This window comes from Rhamphochromis sp. 'chilingali' (assembly GCF_963969265.1).
Source record: "Rhamphochromis sp. 'chilingali' genome assembly, chromosome: 2".
NCBI lineage: Eukaryota > Metazoa > Chordata > Actinopteri > Cichliformes > Cichlidae > Rhamphochromis > Rhamphochromis sp. 'chilingali'.
In genome coordinates, this window is record NC_137930.1 from 22,249,155 (window position 1) to 22,274,012 (window position 24,858).

General features: G+C 43.3%; 1 protein-coding gene across 1 annotated transcript in view; it reads left to right on the plus strand.

Moving 5' to 3' along the window:
* astn2 (astrotactin 2) overlaps positions 1–24,858 on the plus strand; it is a 302,939-nt gene that overhangs the window by 272,264 nt on the left and 5,817 nt on the right. The window contains exon 21 of the mRNA XM_080874142.1: positions 24,400–24,500. Coding sequence (XP_080730268.1) covers positions 24,400–24,500 — 101 coding nt within the window. The remainder of the gene's footprint in view (positions 1–24,399; positions 24,501–24,858) is intronic.

Below are 24,858 nucleotides of genomic sequence, written 5' to 3' on the forward strand. Positions count from 1 at the left end.
GAGTGAAAGAAATTTTAAGGCTGGTTCAACTTTCCAAATGTAACATGAGTCACAGTCTCCTGGTTGTATGTCTGTGCAAGTTCTTAGTCATCCAGATCATTTTAGTCCTAAATGCTTGAATATGTTTCAAGATGTTTGAAGACATTTCACTTCTAATCTGAGAGGCTTCCTCAGCTCCAAAAACTGATGGGGAGTTCCAAGTAATTCATCCATTATAATTTTGTCCTCTTTGGAGGTGATCCTGAGAGTTATTTACTCCCCAGTCATCATGTGAATCGTGAGGGGTCACATGAGCCAAGGTGTGAATTAAGCCATTGGTTATTGCAGTCACAGGAATCAAGGTGTGAATCCTTTGTAAGCCATTGCCTCACTGTGCCATTGTGTGAGATATTAAGGGTCACATGTTCGAGGTGTGAGTAGGGGTTGAAATGCCTGGGAAGTGATCTCAAGACTGCCTTTCAAGTAGCTGATAGTTGGTGTTGGAGGCCACCTCTTATGTTCAATAATAGTTGTTCCCAGTGGACAAAGTTGGCCTCCTCTATTTCTCACTCAAATCATTTGTCTCCTTGGTCCAAACTTTGGAACTTTTCAAACCTTGAAAGTGTGTATTTTTTGTCCTTTGAATGCACATGAAGGAGAAAGGACACTTTGTGCTGAGGATTGTTATCTCTCGACGTGAAATATTGCTGCAGCCTTGTGTTTAAGCACCACCATCACGTCACCTCGGCACTCACACACCTGGACAAAAATGACTCATATGTTCGAATGCTGTTCATAGATTTCAGTTCAGCATTCAACACCATAATCCCCCAACAGCTCACTCAAAAACTGGTCCAGCTGGGGCTCAACACCTCACTGTGCAACTGGCTGTTGGATTTCCTCACCGGAAGACCTCAAGCAGTACGGGTCGGCAGTAATACATCCAGCACCATCATTTTAAACACGGGGGCCCCGCAGGGATGTGTGCTGAGCCCCCTCCTCTTCACTCTGCTGACCCATGACTGCACTCCATCATACAGCTCCAACCTCTTCATCAAGTTTGCGGACGACACAACGGTGGTGGGTCTCATTAGCAACAGGGATGAGACCGACTACAGAAGTGAGGTGAGACGCCTGGCCACGTGGTGTGCTGACAACAATCTCTCTCTGAATGTGGAGAAGACGAAGGAGATTGTTGTGGACTTCAGGAGAATGCACACCCAACATGCTCCTCTGACCATTGACGGAGCGTCTGTGGAGAGAGTGAGCAGCACCAAGTTCTTGGGTGTGCACATCACAGAGGATCTCTCCTGGACGTACAACACCACAGCACTGGCCAAGAAATCACAGCAGCGTCTCTTCTTTCTCCGCAAACTAAGAAGAGCAGGAGCACCAGCCCCCATCATGTACACTTTCTACAGAGGCACCATCGAGAGCATCCTGTCGAGCTGCATCACTGTGTGGTTTGGAACCTGCAATGCGTCCTGTCATAGAACCCTCCAACGCATAGTGAGAGCTGCAGAGAGGATCATTGGTGTCTCTCTCCCCTCCCTCCAGGACATTTACAGCACCCGTCTCACTAAAAAAGCCCTTTGCATAGCGGCTGATCCCACGCACCCAATGCAAAGCTTCTTCAAGCTGCTGCCGTCGGGGAGGAGACTGCGGAGTCTCCAGGCCAGGACCAGCAGACTGAAGGACAGCTTCATCCATCAGGCTGTCAGGAAGCTTAACTCCCTCCCGATTCTGCCCCCTCTCCCCTCTCTCCTCCACGGTCCTACTGAACTCTGTCACACACACACACACACACACACACACACACACACACACACACACACACACACACACACACACACACACACACACTCTCTCTCTCTCTCTCTCTCTCTAACTCACTCACTGGCCTGCACCAGTTACCAGTCACTTTGTGGAGCATTGGACTGCCACTACCTCATAAGACTTTGTTGTTACACTATCTCTTACCGTACATTACCAAATCTCCATTTGCACTATTTGCCCATTTGCACTACTCTGCCTGGTTTGCACTCAATGTCATTTACTCATTATATTGTATATTGTATAGCTTTCTTGTTATATGTAAAAATTGTATTGTATTTATTTATTTAAATTTTACTTTTTAATTATTTTACTTGCATTTTTAATCACTCTTATATTTAAATGTTCATTTGCTATTTTATCTAGGGATTGAGAGTAACGTAGTTTCTATTCTCTGTATGTCCTGTACATGTGGCAGAATTGACAATAAAGCTGACTTTGACTTTGACCTCACCTCACATATCCTGTCTTCTTTTTTTCTGCCCAACCGGTCACAGCCACCCCTCCCTGAGCCTGGTTCTGCTCGAGGTTTCTTCCTGTTTAAAGGGAATTTTTCCTTCCCACTGTCGCCAAAGTGCTTGCTCATAGGGGGCTGTTGGATTTTTTTCTCTGTATGTATTATTGTAGGGTCTACCTTACACTATAAAGTGCCTTGAGGCGACTACTGTTGTGATTTGGTGCTGTATAATTAAAATTGAATTGGAGCCTATCCCAGCTGCCATAGAGTGAGAGGGGAGGCACACAGGCCACCAGTCTGTCACATTGAGACAGACTAAAGTTTATGACAGTTCAATTAGAGAAAAACTGAACAAGTTTTTTTGAACACCTCAGGCCACGGTTGTCTGGCCCTAATGCACAGTGCCGCTTTTGGTGAAAAACAATATTACTAGTCATTCAAGGTAGTCGAGGTCTGATGAAAAAGGCCTGTTTTTTAACCATTTGATCTGGGCATATATCTAAAAAAAACAAAAAAAAATACAAATTAAACTCGCACGTTACAGTGCTCCAGTCAAACTCTAGAAGTCAACCCAATTGAAATGCTGTGGAATGACCTTAAATAAAGAGTTATGCATAAAAGAATGCCTGCAGATCTTAATAAACTGAATCAATGCTGTAAATAAGGGAGGGAAGAAAATTTCTCTGCAACAAAGTGAGAGACTGATAAGGTCACACAGAAGCAATTTCTTCAAGTTATTGCTGCTAAAGGTGGTTTGTCAAGCTACTGAAGCATGGGGTTTGGTTAGTTTCACAGGACTGCATATAGTCCTGTAAGCTCAGCTAACACTGATTTAAAGGTTATTATAAGTTGTCATTATTAAAATTCAAACGTCATCAGAGATTGCAGTATGTCACCAAGAGAGCATACTCATTTAAATTTGTATGTTATTCTCTGGCACATTTCTGGGTTTCAAATCATAATTTATTGCAACTAAATTGATTTGTCTCATTTTTATGATGTTCATTTTTTTCCATTACCATAGAGTTTAAAAACCTTCCATTAAGCACTATGTTGTGATTATATTTTCAGCTTAACAAAACAACAATAGGCAAATACCAGCAACTCCACATCCTCCCCGGATAGGGCACACTTCCTACTACATATATTATTTTTTGTTTTAGTGGGTACATTTTTGTTACTTTCTCCTCAGCAACAGCTGGACTGACTTAACCAGGGTTGCATACTTATTGTCAACACTGCAGATGCTTCCATTCTGTAATGTTCTCAGTCACGATCAGAGGTTTTAAGAAACAGCATTTTTAAATTCAAAGAACAAATTCAACACAATTGCAGTAGTAATTTTGCAGTACCTGAGCATCTAAGATTAAACAAAATTCAGTTAAAACTGCATCTCAGCAATTTTGCTCTTATTATTTTTCTGTAGGTAGAAATGTGTAGTAAAAGTGATTATTTAATTTATTATTTTTATATTATTTTGAATACTGTAGCTTTACCAATAGCACTTAACCAGAGAGTGGTTTGTTCATGGTGTAATCAAGAGTCATGGTGCCCTGGTGTCTTGTCTTCACTAATCAATAAACTAATCAATTATCTGTGCTCTATGCACATTAATATAAACCCACTTTGTTAGGTACAACTGCTCATTAGGGCAAATATGTAATCAGCTAATCAAATGGCAGCAGCTCAGTAGATTTAGGCATGTAGACATGGCCACGATGATCTGCTGAAGTTGAAACCAAGCATCAGAATGAGGAAGAAAGGTGATTTACTTAGAACATGGCACGGTTGTTGTCGAACCTTGAAGCAGATGGTCTACAGCAGCAGAAGACCGCACTGGTTGGCACATCTGTGTGCCCATCTTCTGATAGTTGCTTTCAGCAGGATAGTGGGCCATGTAGCAAAGTTCATCTTATTAAATCATCTTAAACTGCTTATTTGAACAATGAGTTTTCTGTATTTAAACAGCCTCCATTGTCACCAGATCCCAATCTAACAGAGCACCTTTGGGATGTAGTGGAAAGGGAGATTCACATCACGGATGTGATCGTGTCAATATAGAGATTGACAGACCACGTGACTTTCGCGCATTGCATGCCGTGAACTCGTGGCAAAACAATCCAAGTACCGCATCAAATGCAAGCATTTGCAGCACCGCAAAACGTTCATTCTTTGGTTCCAATAAATTCTTGCTTTTTCTTTGCCCTCAAAAAGGTATGTACAAAACGAAGGAGAACAATGCCGGTCCGTACAAAGACAGACTTGATGAAAAGTCAAAGAAAAGATACGAGGAAAAAAATCAAACCAGTGAAAGGGTTACACCCTTACGAGCACACAGAGGGACAAAATACGTTAGCGTGCTGCCCAACTTTCACCACGCTCAGATTTATAATTATACGTTCTTGGAGTGAGTGCATACACTCATGAAGTTTAATAACTTCAGGTCACTGCAACAAGCCCAGGAACAGTTTACCGATGGATGGGTACAGGACCTTGAAATGCACCGTGAAAGTAAAGACCATCGTACGTATCATAAGTTTACCAGTCTCATAATATTGTATGCTGTAATCACACTGGACAATTAGTGATACAAAACAACTGTTTTATCCTGTGAATAAAAGTATATGTTTTTGTCAATGTACCATAATAACAGAAGCGAAACGCAATATTGTGTCAGGACAATTCACTATTTATGCACAATAAACAAAGGAGCATAGCGCGACAATTTCTGTTCAGCGCCAGACTTGCTTGTAACCTATATCACTAATTATGTTAAGAAAAATGACGCATTAACTACAACAGCAGACTGACCTGTGTGGGAATGCTTGGAGCAGACTAACCTGTGAGCTGGAGTGTTCTGGGATGTTATATTTGTTCTTTGAATGGCTGCAGTCCAGGCCACCCGTCGCCTCTTTGTTACTTCGGAAACACGGCTCGAACAATTTCTCTTCAACGACGTAATCCGATAACAACCGATCTCTTTACCCGTCGGCTTCCCGTGGCTGTCATGCGACTGGCTATTGCAGTTAATAATACAACAGCTTCTTGCCATTTTTTGTGTTTCTTTTTATCGCTGTATAACTGATTTCAATTGAAAGCCTGCGTGCGCTAGTACCTCTTGCCACGAGTTCCCAGAATTCTTTGCGGTTTTACCCCTGAGTGACGTCACATTTTCAATCTCTATGGACCGAAATCTCTGAGGAAGATTTCCGGAACCTTGTTGAATCTGTACCACAAAGAATTAAGACAATTCTGAAGGCAGATGGGGTTCCAACCAGGTACTAACAACATGTGCTTATTAAAGAGGCTGGTGGATTTATATATAATTCAGCCTCTAAAGCTACAATAAAGTCCCACTCTCCTGTGGGGTAAAAAAAATTCATGAACCAAGTTTTTTTGGAGAGCTGATTAAAAACAGAGTTAAGTAAGAATCTGTGAGGACAACAATAATGTTTATCTGTAGAAGTCCTGCTTCCACTAACAAACACCAATATTAAGGGCCCAAGCAGTTTACTTTGTAACACTGGTATCTTTGCTTAGACATTCTCAGCAGTGTTGTTTTTCTGTGATAAGAGCACAGCTTACGTCTGAATTACGTCTGAGGACACTTTTTTTGCAGGCAACTCCACTTGTCTTAATCAAGGCCCTGATAAGACCTCTAATGGTATTGGCTTTATACTTGATCATTACCAAGGCTTCTAGGGCCCTAATGTTTCATTGCAGACTAAAATGCTCTACAAAAAGTTGGAGCCACATTCCAGAAAATGTAATTTCAGAAAACAAACAATGTACTGGATAATCTAACATTATTTATGTGAAAACTCATTGATACCAAAAAGTCAGATAGTAAAAGTCGCATGTGTTCAGCCAGACTTTATTTGTCCGGGTAGAAAATCATTCTTTATAATGTCTAAATTTACTTGTTGGGCTTTCAGCTTTCGTCACCATGTACTACCTTCAAACGTCTATGTTGTGTTTGTTTATGCAAGTAAGTGGGCTAATCAAAATGCTATCTTCTGTATACAGAGTGGGGTGAGACTTTAATGAGCTGGACACTAGATAATAAATCATGAATTTGAATCGAACAGACTGTAAAACAACTAAAAACTATACATTTATTACCGTTTTAGATAGTCAACATGTAAAAGCCTAATTCAGATGTGTTTTTAATTATGTAAGAAACACTATTTTTGCTCCTTCCTGTTTTTAATGAATAACTTGGTATAATATCTATACTATTACTCTCTGAGTCACTTGACAAAACCAAACAAAAAGAAGCTCCAGTGATCCAAATGAATGTCCAAAACACAAACATACATACTGGAGTCCATGAACAGGGTCCCAAAACATAGTTCAGGAGGCCGGCCCAGAGGCTGACAACTCAGGAGACTACAACAATTCATCTCCGGAGGCAGACCATGCGGAAGGCAGTGGCGGCGATACAGGCGAAGGAAATCTGGAGGGCGACCACGCGGAAGGCGGTGGCGGCTGTGACAGAAGTCCGGAGGCCGACCGTGCGGACGGCAACGGCGGCAACGCAGACGAAGCCAGTCCGGAGGTTGCCCACGACGGTGATGGCATCCGGCTGGTGGCCCAGAAAGTGGCCAGCAATGCTGAGGTACTGGACGTACCTTGGTCGGTGGTGCAACAACCGCAGGGCCAGGCGAGGCAGACGCAGAGGCCAGACCAGGCGACGCTGAAGAAGCGGAGGCCGGACCAGGCGACGCTAAAGCTGATGCGGAGGCTGGACCAGGCGAGGCGGAAGAGGCTGCCGCTGGACCAGGCGACAGCGAAGCTAAAGCTGGACCAGGCGACGCTGCAGAAGGTGGATGAAGCTGCTGGTAGCTGGACGGGCCCCTCGGGCCCCTGAGCTGACGAGGCATGAGGCTGGACGGGCTCCTCGGGCCCCCCAGCTGACGAGGCATGAGGCTGGACGGGCTCCTCTGACCCACCAGCGAAAACAGTCACAGAACCAGCGGGCACCGGGGCACCTGGCACACACAGGGCTGAACCAGCAGGCACGGGGGCCTCTGGCAGGGACAAAACAGAACCAGCAAGCGCGCGGGCCTCTGGCAGGGTTGATGCTGACTGGAGCTGAGCAACACATGGGTTTGGCTCAGGCAGCAACAGTAGGGTGCAGTCCTCAGCTGACTTCTTAGCCTCCAGGGGTCCAGAGTCGACTGCGGGTTGAAACTCAGTCTCTGGGGAGGCCCTGGAGTGCATCACAGTCTCGGAACTGGCCAGCTCTTGAGGAATGTTTACATTATCAAGGTGTTTGTCTCTCTGCCTAAAATAAGTACTACAAGAAGAGTCCAAAATGGGAGGCACAGACACAGCCTCCCGTACAGAGGCAGCCGGTGAAGACGGAGACTGCATTGATGTCTGGGCTAGCGGGGACACCGGAGACACAGCTGGTGGCGACTGAACAGGAGATTGAACTGAGGGTGACTAAAGTAATGGTCCAGATGATGATAGTGGTGGATTTGGCGACTGAGCTACGGGTAGCGGGTACACTGGAGACAGAGCTGAATGCTGCTGGGCAGCTAAGCGAGCTTTGGGCTGGGCAGCTAACTGAGCTTCGGGCTGGGCAGCTAACTGAGCTTCGGGCTGGGCAGCTAACTGAGCTTCAGGCTGGGCAGCTAACTGAGCTTCAGGCTGGGCAGCTAATGCAATAAACACAGCCCCAGAATAAACAGTCCCTAAATTGGAAGGCTCATGAGTGTCTTTTTCACTCACCACAGCCGGCAACTCAGAAGTCTCGGGGCCCGGCTGTGGCGATGGGCGTCGGGAACGTCGCTTCCTTCTCGGAGATAGCTCTGACCGGCCGGGTAATTCCACATGTGGCGGGCCGGGCCGCAGATTCCCCGGCGGGCCGTGCAAAACATTCACTGCCGGGCTGTGTCGGGAAGCGGTAGCAGCTGGAGGGTGAAGGTGAAGTTCATTCAGAATGAAATCCTGTGCGAGTGGGTGAATCAGAATCAGAATCAGAATCAGAATGGGGTTTATTGCCAAATGTTGAGCAGGTTTACAACATTAGGAAATTGCTGCGGTGCTTCAGTGCAAACATAGTGTCATAAATAGCACTTAAATAGACATGGAAAAAAATAAAAGTAGGGATAAGAATTAAAAGTGCTACGTGGAAAGATATGTGCATGAGATATACATGAGATATATACATGAGAATAAGAATTAAGAGTGCTACGTTGAAAGATATATACATGAGTGCAGGTGGTGATCAGTGCCAAACATGGAATGATGCAGTGACACAGCGTAGGGTCATGTGTTAGTGGCGGGTACAGTCATATGGTTATTGTTCATGTGTCCAACAGCAGAGGGGAAGAAACTGTTCTTATGGCGAGAGGTTCTGGTGCGAATGGACCGGAGCCTCCTGCCTGAGGGGAGCAGGTCAAACAGACTGTGTCCAGGGTGAGAAGGGTCAGCTGAGATCCGAGCTGCACGCCGCAATGTCCTGGAGGTGTACAGGTCCTGCAAAGATGGGAGTCTGCAGCCAATCACCTTCTCAGCAGAGCGCACAACACGCTGCAGTCTCTGTTTGTCCCTGATAGTGGCTCCAGCGTACCACACGGTGATGGAGGAGGTGAGGATGGACTCGATGATTGCAGTGTAGAACTGCATCATCGTCCGTGTTGGCAGGTTGAATTTCTTCAGCTGCCTCAGGAAGTACATCCTCTGCTGGGCTTTCTTGATGACGGAGGTGATGGTGGGCTCCCACTTCAGGTCCTGGGTGATGGTGGTACCCAGGAAGCGGAATGAGTCCACAGAGGTGATGGGGGTGTCAGTCAGGATGATGGGGGGGAGTGGGGCTGTGTGCTTCCTGAAGTCCACAATAATCTCCACTGTCTTCTGGGCATTCAGCACCAGGTTGTTGTGGCTGCACCAGGACACCAGACGTTCAACCTCCCTCCTGTAGGCAGACTCGTCCCCGTCCGAGATGAGTCCAATAACGGTGGTGTCATCTACAAACTTGATTAGCTTGACAGACTGGTGGGTGGAGGTGCAGCAGTTGGTGTACAGGGAGAAGAGCAGAGGAGAAAGAACACAGCCCTGAGGGGAGCCGGTGCTGATGGTCCGGGAGTCCGAGACATTCTTTCCCAGCCTCACATGCTGCTTCCTGTCCGTCAGGAAGTCAGTGATCCACCGGCAGATGGGATCAGGCACATTCATCTGGGAAAGCTTGTCTCGGAGATGGTCTGGAAGGATGGTGTTGAAGGCAGAGCTGAAGTCCACAAACAGGATCCTGGCGTAGGTTCCTGGGGAGTCCAGATGCTGCAGGATGAAGTGTAGGGCCATGTTGATGGCGTCGTCTACAGACCTGTTGGCTCTATATGCAAACTGCAGGGGGTCCAGGAGGGGGGCCGTGAGGGTCCTGAGATGGGAGAGAACTAGGCGCTCAAAAGACTTCATGACCACAGATGTCAGAGCCACGGGTCTGTAGTCATTTAGTCCAGTGATCCTAGGTTTCTTGGGGACAGGGATTATGGTGGAGGACTTGAAGCAGGCAGGCACATGACATGCCTGCAGTGAGGAGTTGAAAATGCCAGAAAACACTGGGGCCAGCTCGTTTGCACAGTGTCTGAGGGTGGCAGGAGACACACCGTCTGGGCCGGGAGCTTTCCGAGCATTCAGGTTCTTAAACTGCTTCCTCACATCTGCTTCATGAATATGAAGAGTTGTGAGCAACCAGTGAATATGAAGTGAGCTGAGCAACCAGGGAAAGTCAGAAATTAGCCGCTGTAGCCGGGCTTCCAAGGCGTGGCGAAATTCCTTCCCCTCATGCTCAATCCACCTCAAAATTGAGTCGATTAATTCCTCCCGAAGCTCCTCGGAAGGTGCAGATGCCACTGGGTCCATGTTTGGTCAGCTTGTACTGTCACGGCTGCCGGGGCGATCCGTGTGGTGTGGGAGGAAAAAGGACCCAAAATGCAGGCAGTGACTGATGATGCGAGTGACGTTTATTTACAAGTGGCGGAGTGGCAAAACAGGCAATGACAAATGACAAATGACTAAAGAAACCTAAACTGGGAAAACTAAATAACAAACCTGAGAACATACGAAACGGGGTGCGGGACAGAGAGACGCAGAGAGAGGAAACTAAACACCATGGAACACAAACGAGCCAACAACAAGCACAGACCGACACCCACTATATACAGTGGGGCAAAAAAGTATTTAGTCAGCCACCGATTGTGCAAGTTCCCCCACTTAAAATGATGACAGAGGTCAGTAATTTGCACCAGAGGTACACTTCAACTGTGAGAGACAGAATGTGAAAAAAAAATCCATGAATCCACATGGTGGGATTTGTAAAGAATTTATTCGTAAATCAGGGTGGAAAATAAGTATTTGGTCAATAACTCGTTACCTGTATGAATGGCACCTGTTTGAACTCATCATCTGTATAAAAGACACCTGTCCACAGCCTCAAACAGTCAGACTCCAAACTCCGCCATGGCCAAGACCAAAGAGCTTTCGAAGGACACCAGGAAAAGTATTGTAGACCTGCACCAGACTGGGAAGAGTGAATCTACAATAGGCAAGCAGCTTGGTGTGAAAAAATTCAACTGTGGGAGCAATCATCAGAAAATGGAAGACATACAAGACCACTGATAATCTCCCTCGATCTGGGGCTCCACGCAAGATCATCCCGTGGGGTCAAAATGATCATGAGAACGGTGAGCAAAGATCCCAGAACCACACGGGGGGACCTGGTGAATGACCTGCAGAGAGCTGGGACCAAAGTAACAAAGGTCACCATCAGTAACACACTACAACGGCAGGGAATCAAATTCCGCAGTGCAAGACGTGTTCCGCTGCTGAAGCCAGTGCATGTCCAGGCCCGTCTGAAGTTTGCCAGAGAGCACATGGATGATACAGCAGAGGATTGGGAGAATGTCATGTGGTCAGATGAAACCAAAGTAGAACTTTTTGGTATAAACTCAACTCGTCGTGTTTGGAGGAAGAAGAATACTGAGTTGCATCCCAAGAACACCATACCTACTGTGAAGCATGGGGGTGGAAACATCATGCTATGGGGCTGTTTTTCTGCCAAGGGGACAGGACGACTGATCCGTGTTAAGGACAGAATGAATGGGGCCATGTATCGTGAGATTTTGAGCCAAAACCTCCTTCCATCAGTGAGAACTTTGAAGATGAAACGAAGCTGGGTCTTCCAATATGACAATGATCCAAAACACACCGCCCGGGCAACAAAGGAGTGGCTCCGTAAGAAGCATTTGAATGTCCTGGAGTGGCCTAGCCAGTCTCCAGACCTCAACCCCATAGAAAATCTGTGGCGGGAGTTGAAAGTCCGTGTTGCTCGGCGACAGCCCCAAAACATCACTGCTCTCGAGAAGATCTGCATGGAGGAATGGGCCAAAATACCAGCTACTGTGTGTGCAAACCTGGTAAAGACCTATAGTAAACGTTTGACCTCTGTTATTGCCAACAAAGGTTATGTTACAAAGTATTGAGTTGTATTTTTGTTATTGACCAAATACTTATTTTCCACCCTGGTTTACGAATAAATTCTTTACAAATCCTACCATGTGGATTCATGGATTTTTTTTTCACATTCTGTCTCTCACAGTTGAAGTGTACCTCTGGTGCAAATTACTGACCTCTGTCATCATTTTAAGTGGGGGAACTTGCACAATCGGTGGCTGACTAAATACTTTTTTGCCCCACTGTATAGGGAGTGCAGAATTATTAGGCAAATGAGTATTTTGTCCACATCATCCTCTTCATGCATGTTGTCTTACTCCAAGCTGTATAGGCTCGAAAGCCTACTACCAATTAAGCATATTAAGTGATGTGCATCTCTGTAATGAGAAGGGGTGTGGTCTAATGACATCAACGCCCTATATCAGGTGTGCATAATTATTAGGCAACTTCCTTTCTTTTGGCAAATTGGGTCAAAAGAAGGACTTGACAGGCTCAGAAAAGTCAAAAATAGTGAGATATCTTGCAGAGGGATGCAGCAGTCTCAAAATTGCAAAGCTTCTGAAGCGTGATCATCGAACAATCAAGCGTTTCATTCAAAATAGTCAACAGGGTCGCAAGAAGCGTGTGGAAAAACCGAGGCGCAAAATAACTGCCCATGAACTGAGAAAAGTCAAGCGTGCAGCTGCCAAGATGCCACTTGCCACCAGTTTGGCCATATTTCAGAGCTGCAACATCACTGGAGTGCCCAAAAGCACAAGGTGTGCAATACTCAGAGACATGGCCAAGGTAAGAAAGGCTGAAAGACGACCACCACTGAACAAGACACACAAGCTGAAACGTCAAGACTGGGCCAAGAAATATCTCAAGACTGATTTTTCTAAGGTTTTATGGACTGATGAAATGAGAGTGAGTCTTGATGGGCCAGATGGATGGGCCCGTGGCTGGATTGGTAAAGGGCAGAGAGCTCCAGTCCGACTCAGACGCCAGCAAGGTGGAGGTGGAGTACTGGTTTGGGCTGGTATCATCAAAGATGAGCTTGTGGGGCCTTTTCGGGTTGAGGATGGAGTCAAGCTCAACTCCCAGTCCTACTGCCAGTTTCTGGAAGACACCTTCTTCAAGCAGTGGTACAGGAAGAAGTCTGCATCCTTCAAGAAAAACATGATTTTCATGCAGGACAATGCTCCATCACACGCGTCCAAGTACTCCACAGCGTGGCTGGCAAGAAAGGGTATAAAAGAAGAAAAACTAATGACATGGCCTCCTTGTTCACCTGATCTGAACCCCATTGAGAACCTGTGGTCCATCATCAAATGTGAGATTTACAAGGAGGGAAAACAGTACACCTCTCTGAACAGTGTCTGGGAGGCTGTGGTTGCTGCTGCACGCAATGTTGATGGTGAACAGATCAAAACACTGACAGAATCCATGGATGGCAGGCTTTTGAGTGCCCTTGCAAAGAAAGGTGGCTATATTGGTCGCTGATTTGTTTTTGTTTTATTTTTGAATGTCAGAAATGTATATTTGTGAATGTGGAGATGTTATATTGGTTTCACTGGTAAAAATAAATAATTGAAATGGGTATATATTTGTTTTTTGTTAAGTTGCCTAATAATTATGCACAGTAATAGTCACCTGCACACACAGATATCCCCCTAAAATAGCTAAAACTAAAAACAAACTAAAAACTACTTCCAAAAGCATTCAGCTTTGATGTTAATGAGTTTTTTGGGTTCATTGAGAACATGGTTGTTGTTCAATAATAAAATTATTCCTCAAAAATACAACTTGCCTAATACAGGGAGTGCAGAATTATTAGGCAAGTTGTATTTTCCACACGCTTCTTGCGACCCTGTTGACTATTTTGAATGAAACGCTTGATTGTTCGATGATCACGCTTCAGAAGCTTTGCAATTTTGAGACTGCTGCATCCCTCTGCAAGATATCTCACTATTTTTGACTTTTCTGAGCCTGTCAAGTCCTTCTTTTGACCCATTTTGCCAAAGGAAAGGACGTTGCCTAATAATTATGCACACCTGATATAGGGTGTTGATGTCATTAGACCACACCCCTTCTCATTACAGAGATGCACATCACCTAATATGCTTAATTGGTAGTAGGCTTTCGAGCCTATACAGCTTGGAGTAAGACAACATGCATGAAGAAGATGATGTGGACAAAATACTCATTTGCCTAATAATTCTGCACTCCCTGTAATTCTGCACTCCCTGTATACACACACACAAGGTAATCAGGTAATCACACGCAGGAGGGAAGAACAGCTGATGCTAATACACAAAGACGACTGGAGGATAAAAGCTGAACACAATGACAACACACACAGACCTTCAAAATAAAACAGGAAATCCAGAACACGAACTGGGCACAAGAATACCAAAATCAGAATAACTAGAACAGAGGAAAATAATGGTAAATGGCCTGTATTTATATAGCGCTTTTTCTAGTCCCTAAGGACCCCAAAGCGCTTTACATATCCAGTCATCCACCCATTCACGCACACATTCACACACTGGTGATGGTAAGCTACATTGTAGCCACAGCCACCCTGGGGCGCACTGACAGAGGCGAGGCTGCCGGACACTGGCGCCACCAGGCCCTCTGACCACCACCAGTAGGCAACGGGTGAAGTGTCTTGCCCAAGGACACAACGACCGAGACTGTCCAAGCTGGGGCTCGAACCGGCAACCTTCCGATTACAAGGCGAACTCCCAACTCTTGAGCCACGATCGCCCTAATCATAAAACACAAAACGCTGGGTCAACGACCCAGCACCATGACATGCTCAGCTGTTTCTAATTGCCTCAGACTATTTATGGCAGTGTCTCCAGACACCTAACCTGTTAGACAGATTTTCTAAATTCCTCTGTCCTTCTGTCCATTCTTTTGCCAACCTGAATTCCTGAACCAACCACTGTATTTCAGCTTTTCTTTTATCTTGTTTCTTCTCTGATGGAGTGCCAGCAGATTATATTAGAGCTCATATGCCTTATTTTAAAATTGTGGTGAACTATGACTCAACTACAATAACACACAGAATATTCTCAAGGCATGTTTTTAACACCTCTTTTTCCCACTAAAAAATCACCTTATCACAATATACAGTTAGGCTTTGATAGTGTAAGTCCCTGCAGCTTTGCTGTTTTTCTGTGTAACCTTGTTCTCTTGATGTCAGATGTGCTCTGAGGTTTTTGCTGAGTCCCAGACCCTAACTTTGCAGAACACTCCAGTTTTGGTTGGTGTTCCTGCTAATTCTCACCCTGAGGCTTTGGTGCCAGTGGTACAAGAGCCTGAGGGTAAGGATTTCTCCTCAGTGTCCCCTTTTGAACAGTGAGCTGTTGTGTATGGATCATCACTGTGCCTTGTGCTTTTACATCAGAGTTCCAAAGATGGCCTTTGGTCATAACTTTGCAAGGTCCCTTGTTCTGTACCTCCTATTGAAAGACTTGGCATGCATTCATCTTTGTGCCCTTTCCTTGTGCTGCAATGATTGCAGGTTTGGCAGAGCTGGCTGCACCCTCCCTGGAAGTATAGGCTTCCAGTATGTGGTGTTCAGGCAACTGCTCATGAGTAGCTGGTTAGAGCTCTAGGCATTTCTCAGAGGTACGTCTCTGTAGGCCAACAATGCATGATAACGGTCTCTGAGTTTTTTAAGCAGATTTGAACAGTTTGAATAGCATGCACTGCCTCAGTGTTACTTTGAGGGTATTTAGGGCTGCTGATTACATTTTCAAAGCTATAGTTAACTGCAAACTCTTTCATTTCATGTCCTGAGGACTGTGATATTTTGTCGTTTGGAAGTATCTTACGGATGCTGTGTTAAGGAAATATCAATGTCAAGTAAAGGACTACATCTCTGAATCTTGGTGGGCTGATCTGAATGTAGAAGAAATAGTAAAATAAAAAAAGCTATTTTCCCTTAGAGTGAATAGATCCCAGCTAGTTTTTGCCATGAACTGTCTAGAAATTTGATCGGTGTTAGAGGTTCTTTTACATTTGCCCTTTCTTTGATGCATGTGCTGTATTTGAGAACTAACTCACCTATCTTACTGCTTAGTCCGTGACACCACACTGTCTGACCATCACATTCTCTGCATTTTTACCAAAGATTGTTGAGAAGGCCATAGTAAAAAGGTTTTCATGCACACCTAGACCTGCCCTCTTAGTCCAGTAGTCTTGTACCAATCCCTCCAACTGGTTCCTGTCTGGCCAAAGCCTCAACACAGAATTTTACGATTTGTAAACAAACAAGTTTCACACACAACTGGTATCTATCACTTATTAGAAGATTATCCAGCACAGACTTGACATATATTTTAGTATCTTTCATCAGTAGAGATATGGTGGCCATATCTCTCTATCTTTTGTATCATCACCACCATTGTTGGTCAAGTTACTTGAAAAAAGTAATCAGTAACTAATTACTGATTACTTCCCCCCAAAGGTAATCCCGTTACTTTACTGATTACTTATTTTCAAAAGTAATTAATTACTTAGTTACTTAGTTACTTTTTAAAAACACGATTTACAACCTGAAGAGGTGATAAAGTGATAGATCTTTCAGCCCAATTCTACTTTTTCTACATAATCCATCATACAAAATGTAATCAAATGGAAAAGTCTCTTTTAAAAACTTGTTTTATTAGTTTTAATCTTTTAACTTTATGCATCAAGCAAAAATTTAATTATATGCAACATTCGCTGACTGGAAGAAATTTGTTTAATATTTAAACCTATTTTCTGCACATTCCAGCACATAAAATAATTTTTTTGTGTGTGTTTACACTCACTCTTTCAAATAGATGCAAGTAAAACACAGCAGAAATAAATAAAGTCAAAGACTCAGCGGTCCTGTTGCTCTATTTTCACCTGTAAAGCAGGAGTCGGGTAGGCGGAGGTTTACCCTGGTGCAGGTGTGCCGCAGCGGTCAGCGGAAGAAGCCGCGAGTTTCTCTGTGAGTTTCCCATTACTTCGTAGTGCACTTGGTGTTTTCTTGGAAGTTTAGGGGTTTTTTTTCGCTGTTAAAAAGAAGTTTTCTTCCCACGCACAACGGACACTAATTTTTTTGTCACTTTTTAATCAAACTTAAAATAAGGTCAGTACTTCCACGCTTTAAACACTGCACGCTCATACTCTCTCCCGCACTCGATATATGATCCATTGTTGATCTGTACACAGCTGTTTTCACGAATGTCGCACTTGCTTACGTCACTTTCATGAGACATTCCCGCAAAAAATCACGGTTTTAGTAACGCAGTAACGCGGCGTTCCTACAGGAAAGTAACGGTAATCTAATTACCGTTTTTGCAATAGTAATCCCTTACTTTACTCGTTACTTGAAAAAGTAATCGGATTATAGTAACGCGTTACTGCCCATCTCTGATCACCACACACAGACCATAAGATGAGTTTTTTGTTGCTCCTGGGGCAAGAAACAGTTCCTGCTTCGGGCTGTAAAATCCTTGGTACTCCTTATGACCCCATCACCATGGATTCTTCTTGGACACAAAGTTTCTTAGTTGTTTATCTTTTTTCAGTCACATTTGGTATGAACTTCCCTAACCGGTTCACAAAGCTCCATTGTTCACAATAGGATATTGTCCACATGGCACTATAAAGATTACAATTGACTACAGTTAATTTTGCTCCACCAGGACAATTTCTGGGTTTTTCTAGGTCCAGCTATCTGTATTTGACTCGTGCTTGCTAACACTTGCTTAGGAACAGCTGTAACACAAACCCCAGTATGTATTTTGAAGGCCACTTCACTGTCCTATATGTTAATATCTGCCACCCATGGTACCTTGTGATTTTCCTAACAACAGTTCACCCAAGTTCTCTTCAACTTTTTTAATTTTCGTGGTGAAACTACATACTTTCCCATAATGTCCTTGTTTACCACAGTTGTTGCATTCTGCATTCTTAGCAGGGCACTGCCATGCTGGGTGGCAGGGTGATTTCCCACATTTAGGACATGCTTTATGTTCCCATCTGCTCTGCACTGTTTTCTTGGTGTTTGGATAGCTCCATGTCAGCTCCTTGGCATTGTTTTTATGCGGTTTCCCACTCTTGAAGTGCACCACATCCATCGTTGCCTGGCTAGCACTCGTGTCACCTCTCAAACCAGTCTGTTTCTTCTTTATTGTCTGTGACTGTCTGGCTACTGTGATAGCTTTTGCAAAGGTGAGTTCTTATTAGGCTGCATCCTCCCTAACAGTGATGAAATGCCTCAACTAACTTTTCTCTCAAAGGTTTGTTGTGCAAAGCCCTACTCAAAGCTCCGTTTTGATAACAGTGTCCTCTTTTTCAGTAGGCTTCTGTAGTCTCTATATGAACTTGTTCATATAGCAATTTTGTCTTTGGAACAAAGTACTTATTGAAGCCTTTTTATAGTGCTGGAGGCACTGGTCACTCATTAAATACAGACCTCATTGCTTGTTTTCTATGCAGTATTTACTTGGTGAGCTTTGGAGGAATTGTTCAGATCACTTACAGGTCTGAAATGTGCTAGCCTAACTGTGTGGGCACAAGGCTCAGTAGCTAGTCTCATGCTCTTTAAGAAACAGTAACTATTACTTTCAGTTCATAGTTACATGTTTTAATGTAACAGGATGAACAGTGCAATATTTCTTATTCCCAAATTACGTTTTGTTATGACATTGTTATATATTTAAAAAATAAATAATAATAATAATAATTTCAAATATAACTCATCTGTCACAGTATTGCATGACTCAACAGCATAGTGCAAGCCTTAGCAAGTGTGTCCAACCATGCAGTGACTGCTCACAGCTTGCTACTGGTTTACAAAGGTAACATACACAGAACTAAATCACAACACACTAAATCACAATGACAGCATTCTAAAAAAAATGCCAACTATTTTCCATTTTTGTCTATCCTTCTTTTTGGTTTCTCCCTTATTGATTTTGGGCTACCAATCAGTAGGAAAATGCCAAATTTGTGGTTATGATAACTTAATAGTCATGGCTATCAAGAGTAAAGAGCTGCATGAGAACCTCAAACCAGTGACATGCTTCAAAGCAAGCAGCAGCAAACAACATACATTTGTTTCAGTTTTGTTTTGCCAACACATGACAAATGTTAAATCAGAAGTGGGTGTGCACCCTAACATGTAATATTCTTTCACACAGAAATGGCTTTTTTGTCAAAATGGGCTGATGCATTTCAGATTTAAAATGTGTGTGGATGGTAGAGACTAGCTCACCCAACAAAATGATCACTTTGAGGGTGTGAGATGTCATTCACTGTATTCCTGACGTTCCAGTTTCCAGAAATATCCAGTATTTAAAAGTGAATGACTTTTAATGGGGTGTTGTCATTATTACTTTGGACTGTGGAGTCTTTGTGATCTGCAAATGAGCTCATTCAGAGCTGAGCTAATTTTTCTAATTTACATTAAAAGGCAGGCAGTTTTATTTAGGGCTGGTACACCAGTCTAATGCCACTCAGGCTGGAGGATTTCAAAGTAATGAGATATTGTAAGCTGACACAAATTCTTCAGGCAATAAAAAACAATTCTTTGGCTTTGATTGATTTATGGACAGGGTCATCTGATGTGTGTCCAAATGTTGATGTAATGGAAAAGGCTTTCCCTACTGCCCTAGCTTCTTTCGGCGTGCCAAAAATACTGCCCTAATTGATCCTCTCTCACTATCACTTTCCCTCACTCCTTCTCCCTTGCGCTGTGTCTGAGCTTTCGGTCTTGTCATCTCTTGTTCACCCATCTCTCCACTGTCTCATTAAATTAGAGGACAATAGTTACTTTAATGGCAACATTGTTAATTTACTCAAACATTAATCTGCCATTTGTCCAGTTCATTGTGTGCTGAGCTTTCAAAACTATGGCACATGGACAAAACCAAGCCCCTTCCAAAGAAGCCATGTGCAGCCAGACAAGATTGGAATAGATGTGACAGACACTGAATTAGAGATGGGGGATAAACAGTGATGAGCTATATGCAAGCAATGTGGAGAGAAAAGCAAAGAGACAAAGGAAAGTGCCTCTTAGGATAAGGTGGAGATAGTCTTGGTGGTTTTACATATCTTGCCAGTTCTCTTACTTGATGATTTGACATTTTTGTGGCAGGCCAGACGGTGGCCATTTGCTTCTTTCTCCTATGTGAACTTTATTATCACTTAGTGCCATTTTGGGGTTCGGACACTATACCCATAGTTCTGCTTCTACTATTGTATGAATGAGACCCATTAAGAAGTTAAATACCCCGTGTATTGTTGTTGTGCAAGACGATCTTAATGTCTTTTTTTAAATTTCGTAAACATTTTCTTTAAAATCTGTCTGTAATCATTAATGCATGTGATTCTTCTCCACAGCTGAGCCACTGAGAGGCTTAATCTTTTGACTTAAATGGGTTTTTAAATGTACATAAGAATCTCGCAATTGCTGTGAAATTGTGCAGGGTGAAAAATTAGCATTGATCCAACCGTTTAAGCAATTTAAAAAAGGAAAAAGATGAAACTTGTAATATCAGATCTTTATTCCCAACACGCTTACCAAACTGCATTTTGCTTTGTCATTCTCCCCTATGTTACTATAGCCATCTGCACGGTATGCGACCACATAATTTCAACTATGTGACTGTTACATGCTGGCATTGTTTTGCTGGGCAGAGGAGCCAGTGAGGTCCGTGTGTCTTTAGTGAGGTTCTTGGGGAATACCACATCCACCCTGCTGAATAACAACACCAGACAAACTATGTGAGCAATGTCCAAACAGGTCATGTTACAAACAAAACAGTCATTTGACAGCAAGGGAACAAATCTCAAAACACAGTGCATGAAACAAATCCAAATGGCCTTAGGAAAAATGCAACTTTTATTAAATTAGTAATAGTTTAATTTAATTCTTTATTTTTCATGTGTGTCAAAATGTTTTTAACATTTGAGTTCAATTTAGTCATTCATTTTGTTTCTGTTATGTGGTTTCCCTTTTTGCCATTCTGTTGTCTCTACAGTGGTAACTGTGAAAGTACTTCTGAAAGCATAAAGTTAATATTATAAGTACTTTTAAATATTTCTCAGTACTTTATTCACTTTCTTAAAAATTTTCCCACTGGCAAAGAAACCAATGTTTAAAAATATTATGCTTTTAATTGCTTTTGATTCCTTTCTTTGAAAAATCAATCTGACACATAACTGGATATTATTTATTATTCCCTCTAATAGAGGGAGAACTTTGTCCATAATATGTGATCACAGTAAACACCAACATTATTTACCCTGCACAAGCGCATTTCTTTTACTGTTATTGTGTTTAGACTTTCGCTCTGATTGAATTTGGAGTGTGCAATGCTGGAATTGCTCTGTGCATGAAACAATGCCCAAAACCTCAATAAACTCAAACAATGTTGTAAAGAAGACTAGGTCAAAGGTCCTCAACAACAGTGTGAGAGACTCATAAAATCATGCAGAAAATAATTTCTTAACATTATTGCTGCTAACAGTAGTGACAGTAGTGCTGAAGATGGTTTTGCAAGCTTCTTTATAATGGGGTGTCATTTTAACAGGACAGTATTTTTGTCAGTGATTCCTTGATGTGTGTTGTCCTCCCAGGTTTTGTCTTCTGCTTTTGATTGATTCCTGTGAGATTTGCATTGCTGGAGTTTATTTATTTATTTTTACTGTAAGTTCTGTCCAATTCCTGCATCAGAGTCTGCCTATGGTGCAAGCCCATTACTGATTCTAGCCATGAATGCCTCAGAAGGATCTGATTCACTCCAGGGTTTGACTTAGAATAAGTGTAGCAGCTAATCAGCCCAAGCTACTGTTGACAGGCCAGTGGACATTGCATTTAGAATGCACTTACCTATTCATGATCCAAAAATCTAGAATGAAAAATGTGTTAGAGACCCTCTTGCCCGGTAAACTGTTCTCCCCTTGTTTTTTACCAAATCCTTTCTCTTATACCACAGAATGAGCAATAACAGTACTGAATTACCTGACTGGTAGGACACAAGAGTGAGCTTCAGCTGAGTGGGCAAGGCATTCATTTAAAGATTACTCTCTAGCAAGTTTTTATTATGGAACCCACGGGAGAGAAAAAGCTCCTTTTCTCTTTCTCATCCATCAAGTTAAAGCAGAATGGCAGATTTTGTCTTCCAGTTCTGTACTTTGGTTCAAAGTGGCTTGACTGGTGTCTCTCTTGCTGATGCCTTTTTGTGCATTTTAGCCAAGCAAATCTAAAGTGCGAAGATGTCAAAAAGTGTCTCCCAGATGAGTTTGCACCTTTATATTTTCTACTGACTTAAATTCCCTAGTTTCCATGGATATCAGTCTGGACAATCTGGTGTTAATTACACATAAAGAGCACTCCCTGAAGCCAGTGAATTCCTTTAGCCCAAGATCCATCCTTCCATTTTCTACCACGTGTCACGGGCCAGGTCAAAGGAGGAGAAATCTAATCAGAGAAGTCCAGACTTCCCTCCCATCGGACACCTCCTGTAGGGTCATCCAGGGCAACACCAATGCATTCCCAGGTCTCTCAGCTGACCTGGGATCCTGAACAGTCTCTCCTACTGGGAGGACAGCCTTGTGCTCTTCTGGGAGGACAACCTTGCTTCGAGGCCAATTGAAAGTCTTGTTCCATGGCCTCACTGAACTCCTCCCACACCTTGCAAAATGCTCTGCTTTAACTACTGGCAGAGCCTCATTCCTCTGGGCCTCCCAGAACCAGTCAGCTGCCCCTGGAGTCCCACAAGCTAACCAAACCTGAGAGGACCCTTTTCTCATCTTGATAGCTCCCTTCTGTGTCCATCATTGGGTCCTGGGATTACCACTACAAATGCTCTAACCACCTTGCAACCATACCTCCTCAAAAATTAAGGTGCCAAACATGGGTCATTTGGACTCAGTGTCGTTTAGCCTCCATCGAGGCACCAGGTGAGGTTATGTTTTGCCAGTATTTCTCAACTTGGCACGCTAGCTCAGATATCTTCCCCACAAGAGAGATGATGTTTCATTTCCCAAGAGTCAGCCCCAGCAGTTGGGCCTCAACCGCAAAAGCCTCCTGTGGGTGTTGAGCCACAAGGTGGCTCCAGGGCGCACCCCTGGTACCCCTGTCTCAGACAAGGTAAAGTGGTCCCTTGATTCCTTGGTCTTGCATAGGGATCATGTGGATAGTTCATTGTCTGCCCTTCAGGGCCAATTTTCCTCAGGGAGACCTTACCAGGGCAAAAACCCCTGACATCATAGTCTCTGGGATCTCTGGGATAACACAAATAATAACACCACAATAACGTGGCGTTTCACAGAGTGTTATTGGTCTGCACCATTAGACTGATAATACACCCATGTTCATCCAGTTTGAGCTGGTTACCCAGGAGGTTGAGAGTTAGGTGAGGTAAGTACTGGAAGATGTTAAAGTTCCAGGAAGCTACGCCTTTGAGTAATTCTTTATTCCTCGGCCACTTAAGTTATTCACTGACATCAACAGACATTAATACTCACACGTCACATGGTGACAGGCTAGAAATGAGAGGGGATGTGAGAGATTTTATTGCTTTCTGTTCAGCCTGCTCAAAAACTAAACCTTGTAATCATCATCCTGTAGGCTCGCTCTATGTCCTTCCCTCCTATTCCTTTGTGGATGTGGTTCCACATTTCTGGTGACTTTGTAGCTGTTATTCCAAACTCAGAAGGTAACACAACTATTTTCTCTGTCAACAATTTCATCGTATTGCTCAACCTACTCTCTGCCAAAAAGGTTTCTCACAGGTCTCTCACCTTTCCAGTGTTTTCACAGTTACAAGCCTTTGCTCTTTCCATAACTGAAAGAGGTGTTAGTTCCTTAAGCTTAGCCACTTATTTGCAGGTGCTACCTTGCGTGGAGGAAGGTTTGAACAGCCTTGCTCCTGTCATTAGATGGGCCTGAAAGTCTGGATGTCCACCAAAGATCTGCCTGTACAGGTTGAATTTATGCATATTCGCTGCCCTTTTGCAGCCCTTTCCCAACTTCCCCAAGGTGGTCAGCTTTGTTGCTGTTTTTCCTCCTCTCAACATGCTTCAGCCAGGTCAATGTATGTAGTCAAGCAGTTCCTGGTGCAGAAGGAAGAGAAGGTTGTTGATATCTGGTCAATTGGGTGGGGTATGGTTCAGGTGCCTCTTAATAAGAAAGGGTACTCTGATGACCCACAGGAGCCCTGCATTTCCTGCTTTATTATAAAAAAAATACTCACCTTCTTTTATTGTTGTTAGTTCTGCTTCCTTTCTTAATTTCTGTTTTCCCATCAGTCGGCCACACCTGTGTCCATCAGTCAATTGCTAAACAGGTAGTTTATTGAATCTCTCAACTGCCAACAACCCCTGAAACCACATGCCAACTGGACAGAGAATTTAGACTTTTTTTTTTCCTTTAGGGTAAATTGTAGCTGACAATGAATTGCAATACTATTTAAAGAGCATTTCTTCCCTTGTGTGCATGCTTTCTCACTCTCTGAAAGTAACACCACAAATTACAATGTATTTTCTTTGGTGACAGGACATACATATGGCTTTAAATCAATATTGAGTACCTTTTGCTCACTTGTACCTTACCTGTTTCCCTTGTACCTTATTTTACCTTATAAATGATGTGCTTACTGGTGCTATTTTTTTTTTGTTGTTGTTACTTTCAGGTTTACTCTCTATGCAGTGGATAGCCGAGGTAGTTACTCTGAATCAAGCTTTGTCTCAGTACGGACATCTTGTCCAGTGGTGGATGACACGCGAGCAGAAGGTACTCTCACCCATCATTTTTTGGGACTCTGCTTTATTGTACTCATCTTTATTTAATATTGCTTTTTTCCTTGCATCGCTTTCATGTAATCACAGTTTACCTGAATGGCTACTTATCCACTACTTTGTCTACTGTGCTCTTACCTATGCAATGTGCACATGCAAGATTGCACACTATGGTTAGCAAAATGTAAAGGCACACTCTACCAATTTGTAATGTCAATTTAATTTTTTAATTATAGCAGACAGAATTTGTCAAACAAAGTACTCAAGAATCCAAAATATGGGAAGGAGAGTGCTTTAGGAGGTACGGCCAGATTTACTCGGTGGGACAAATTAGAGTGAGGCTGTAATCACAA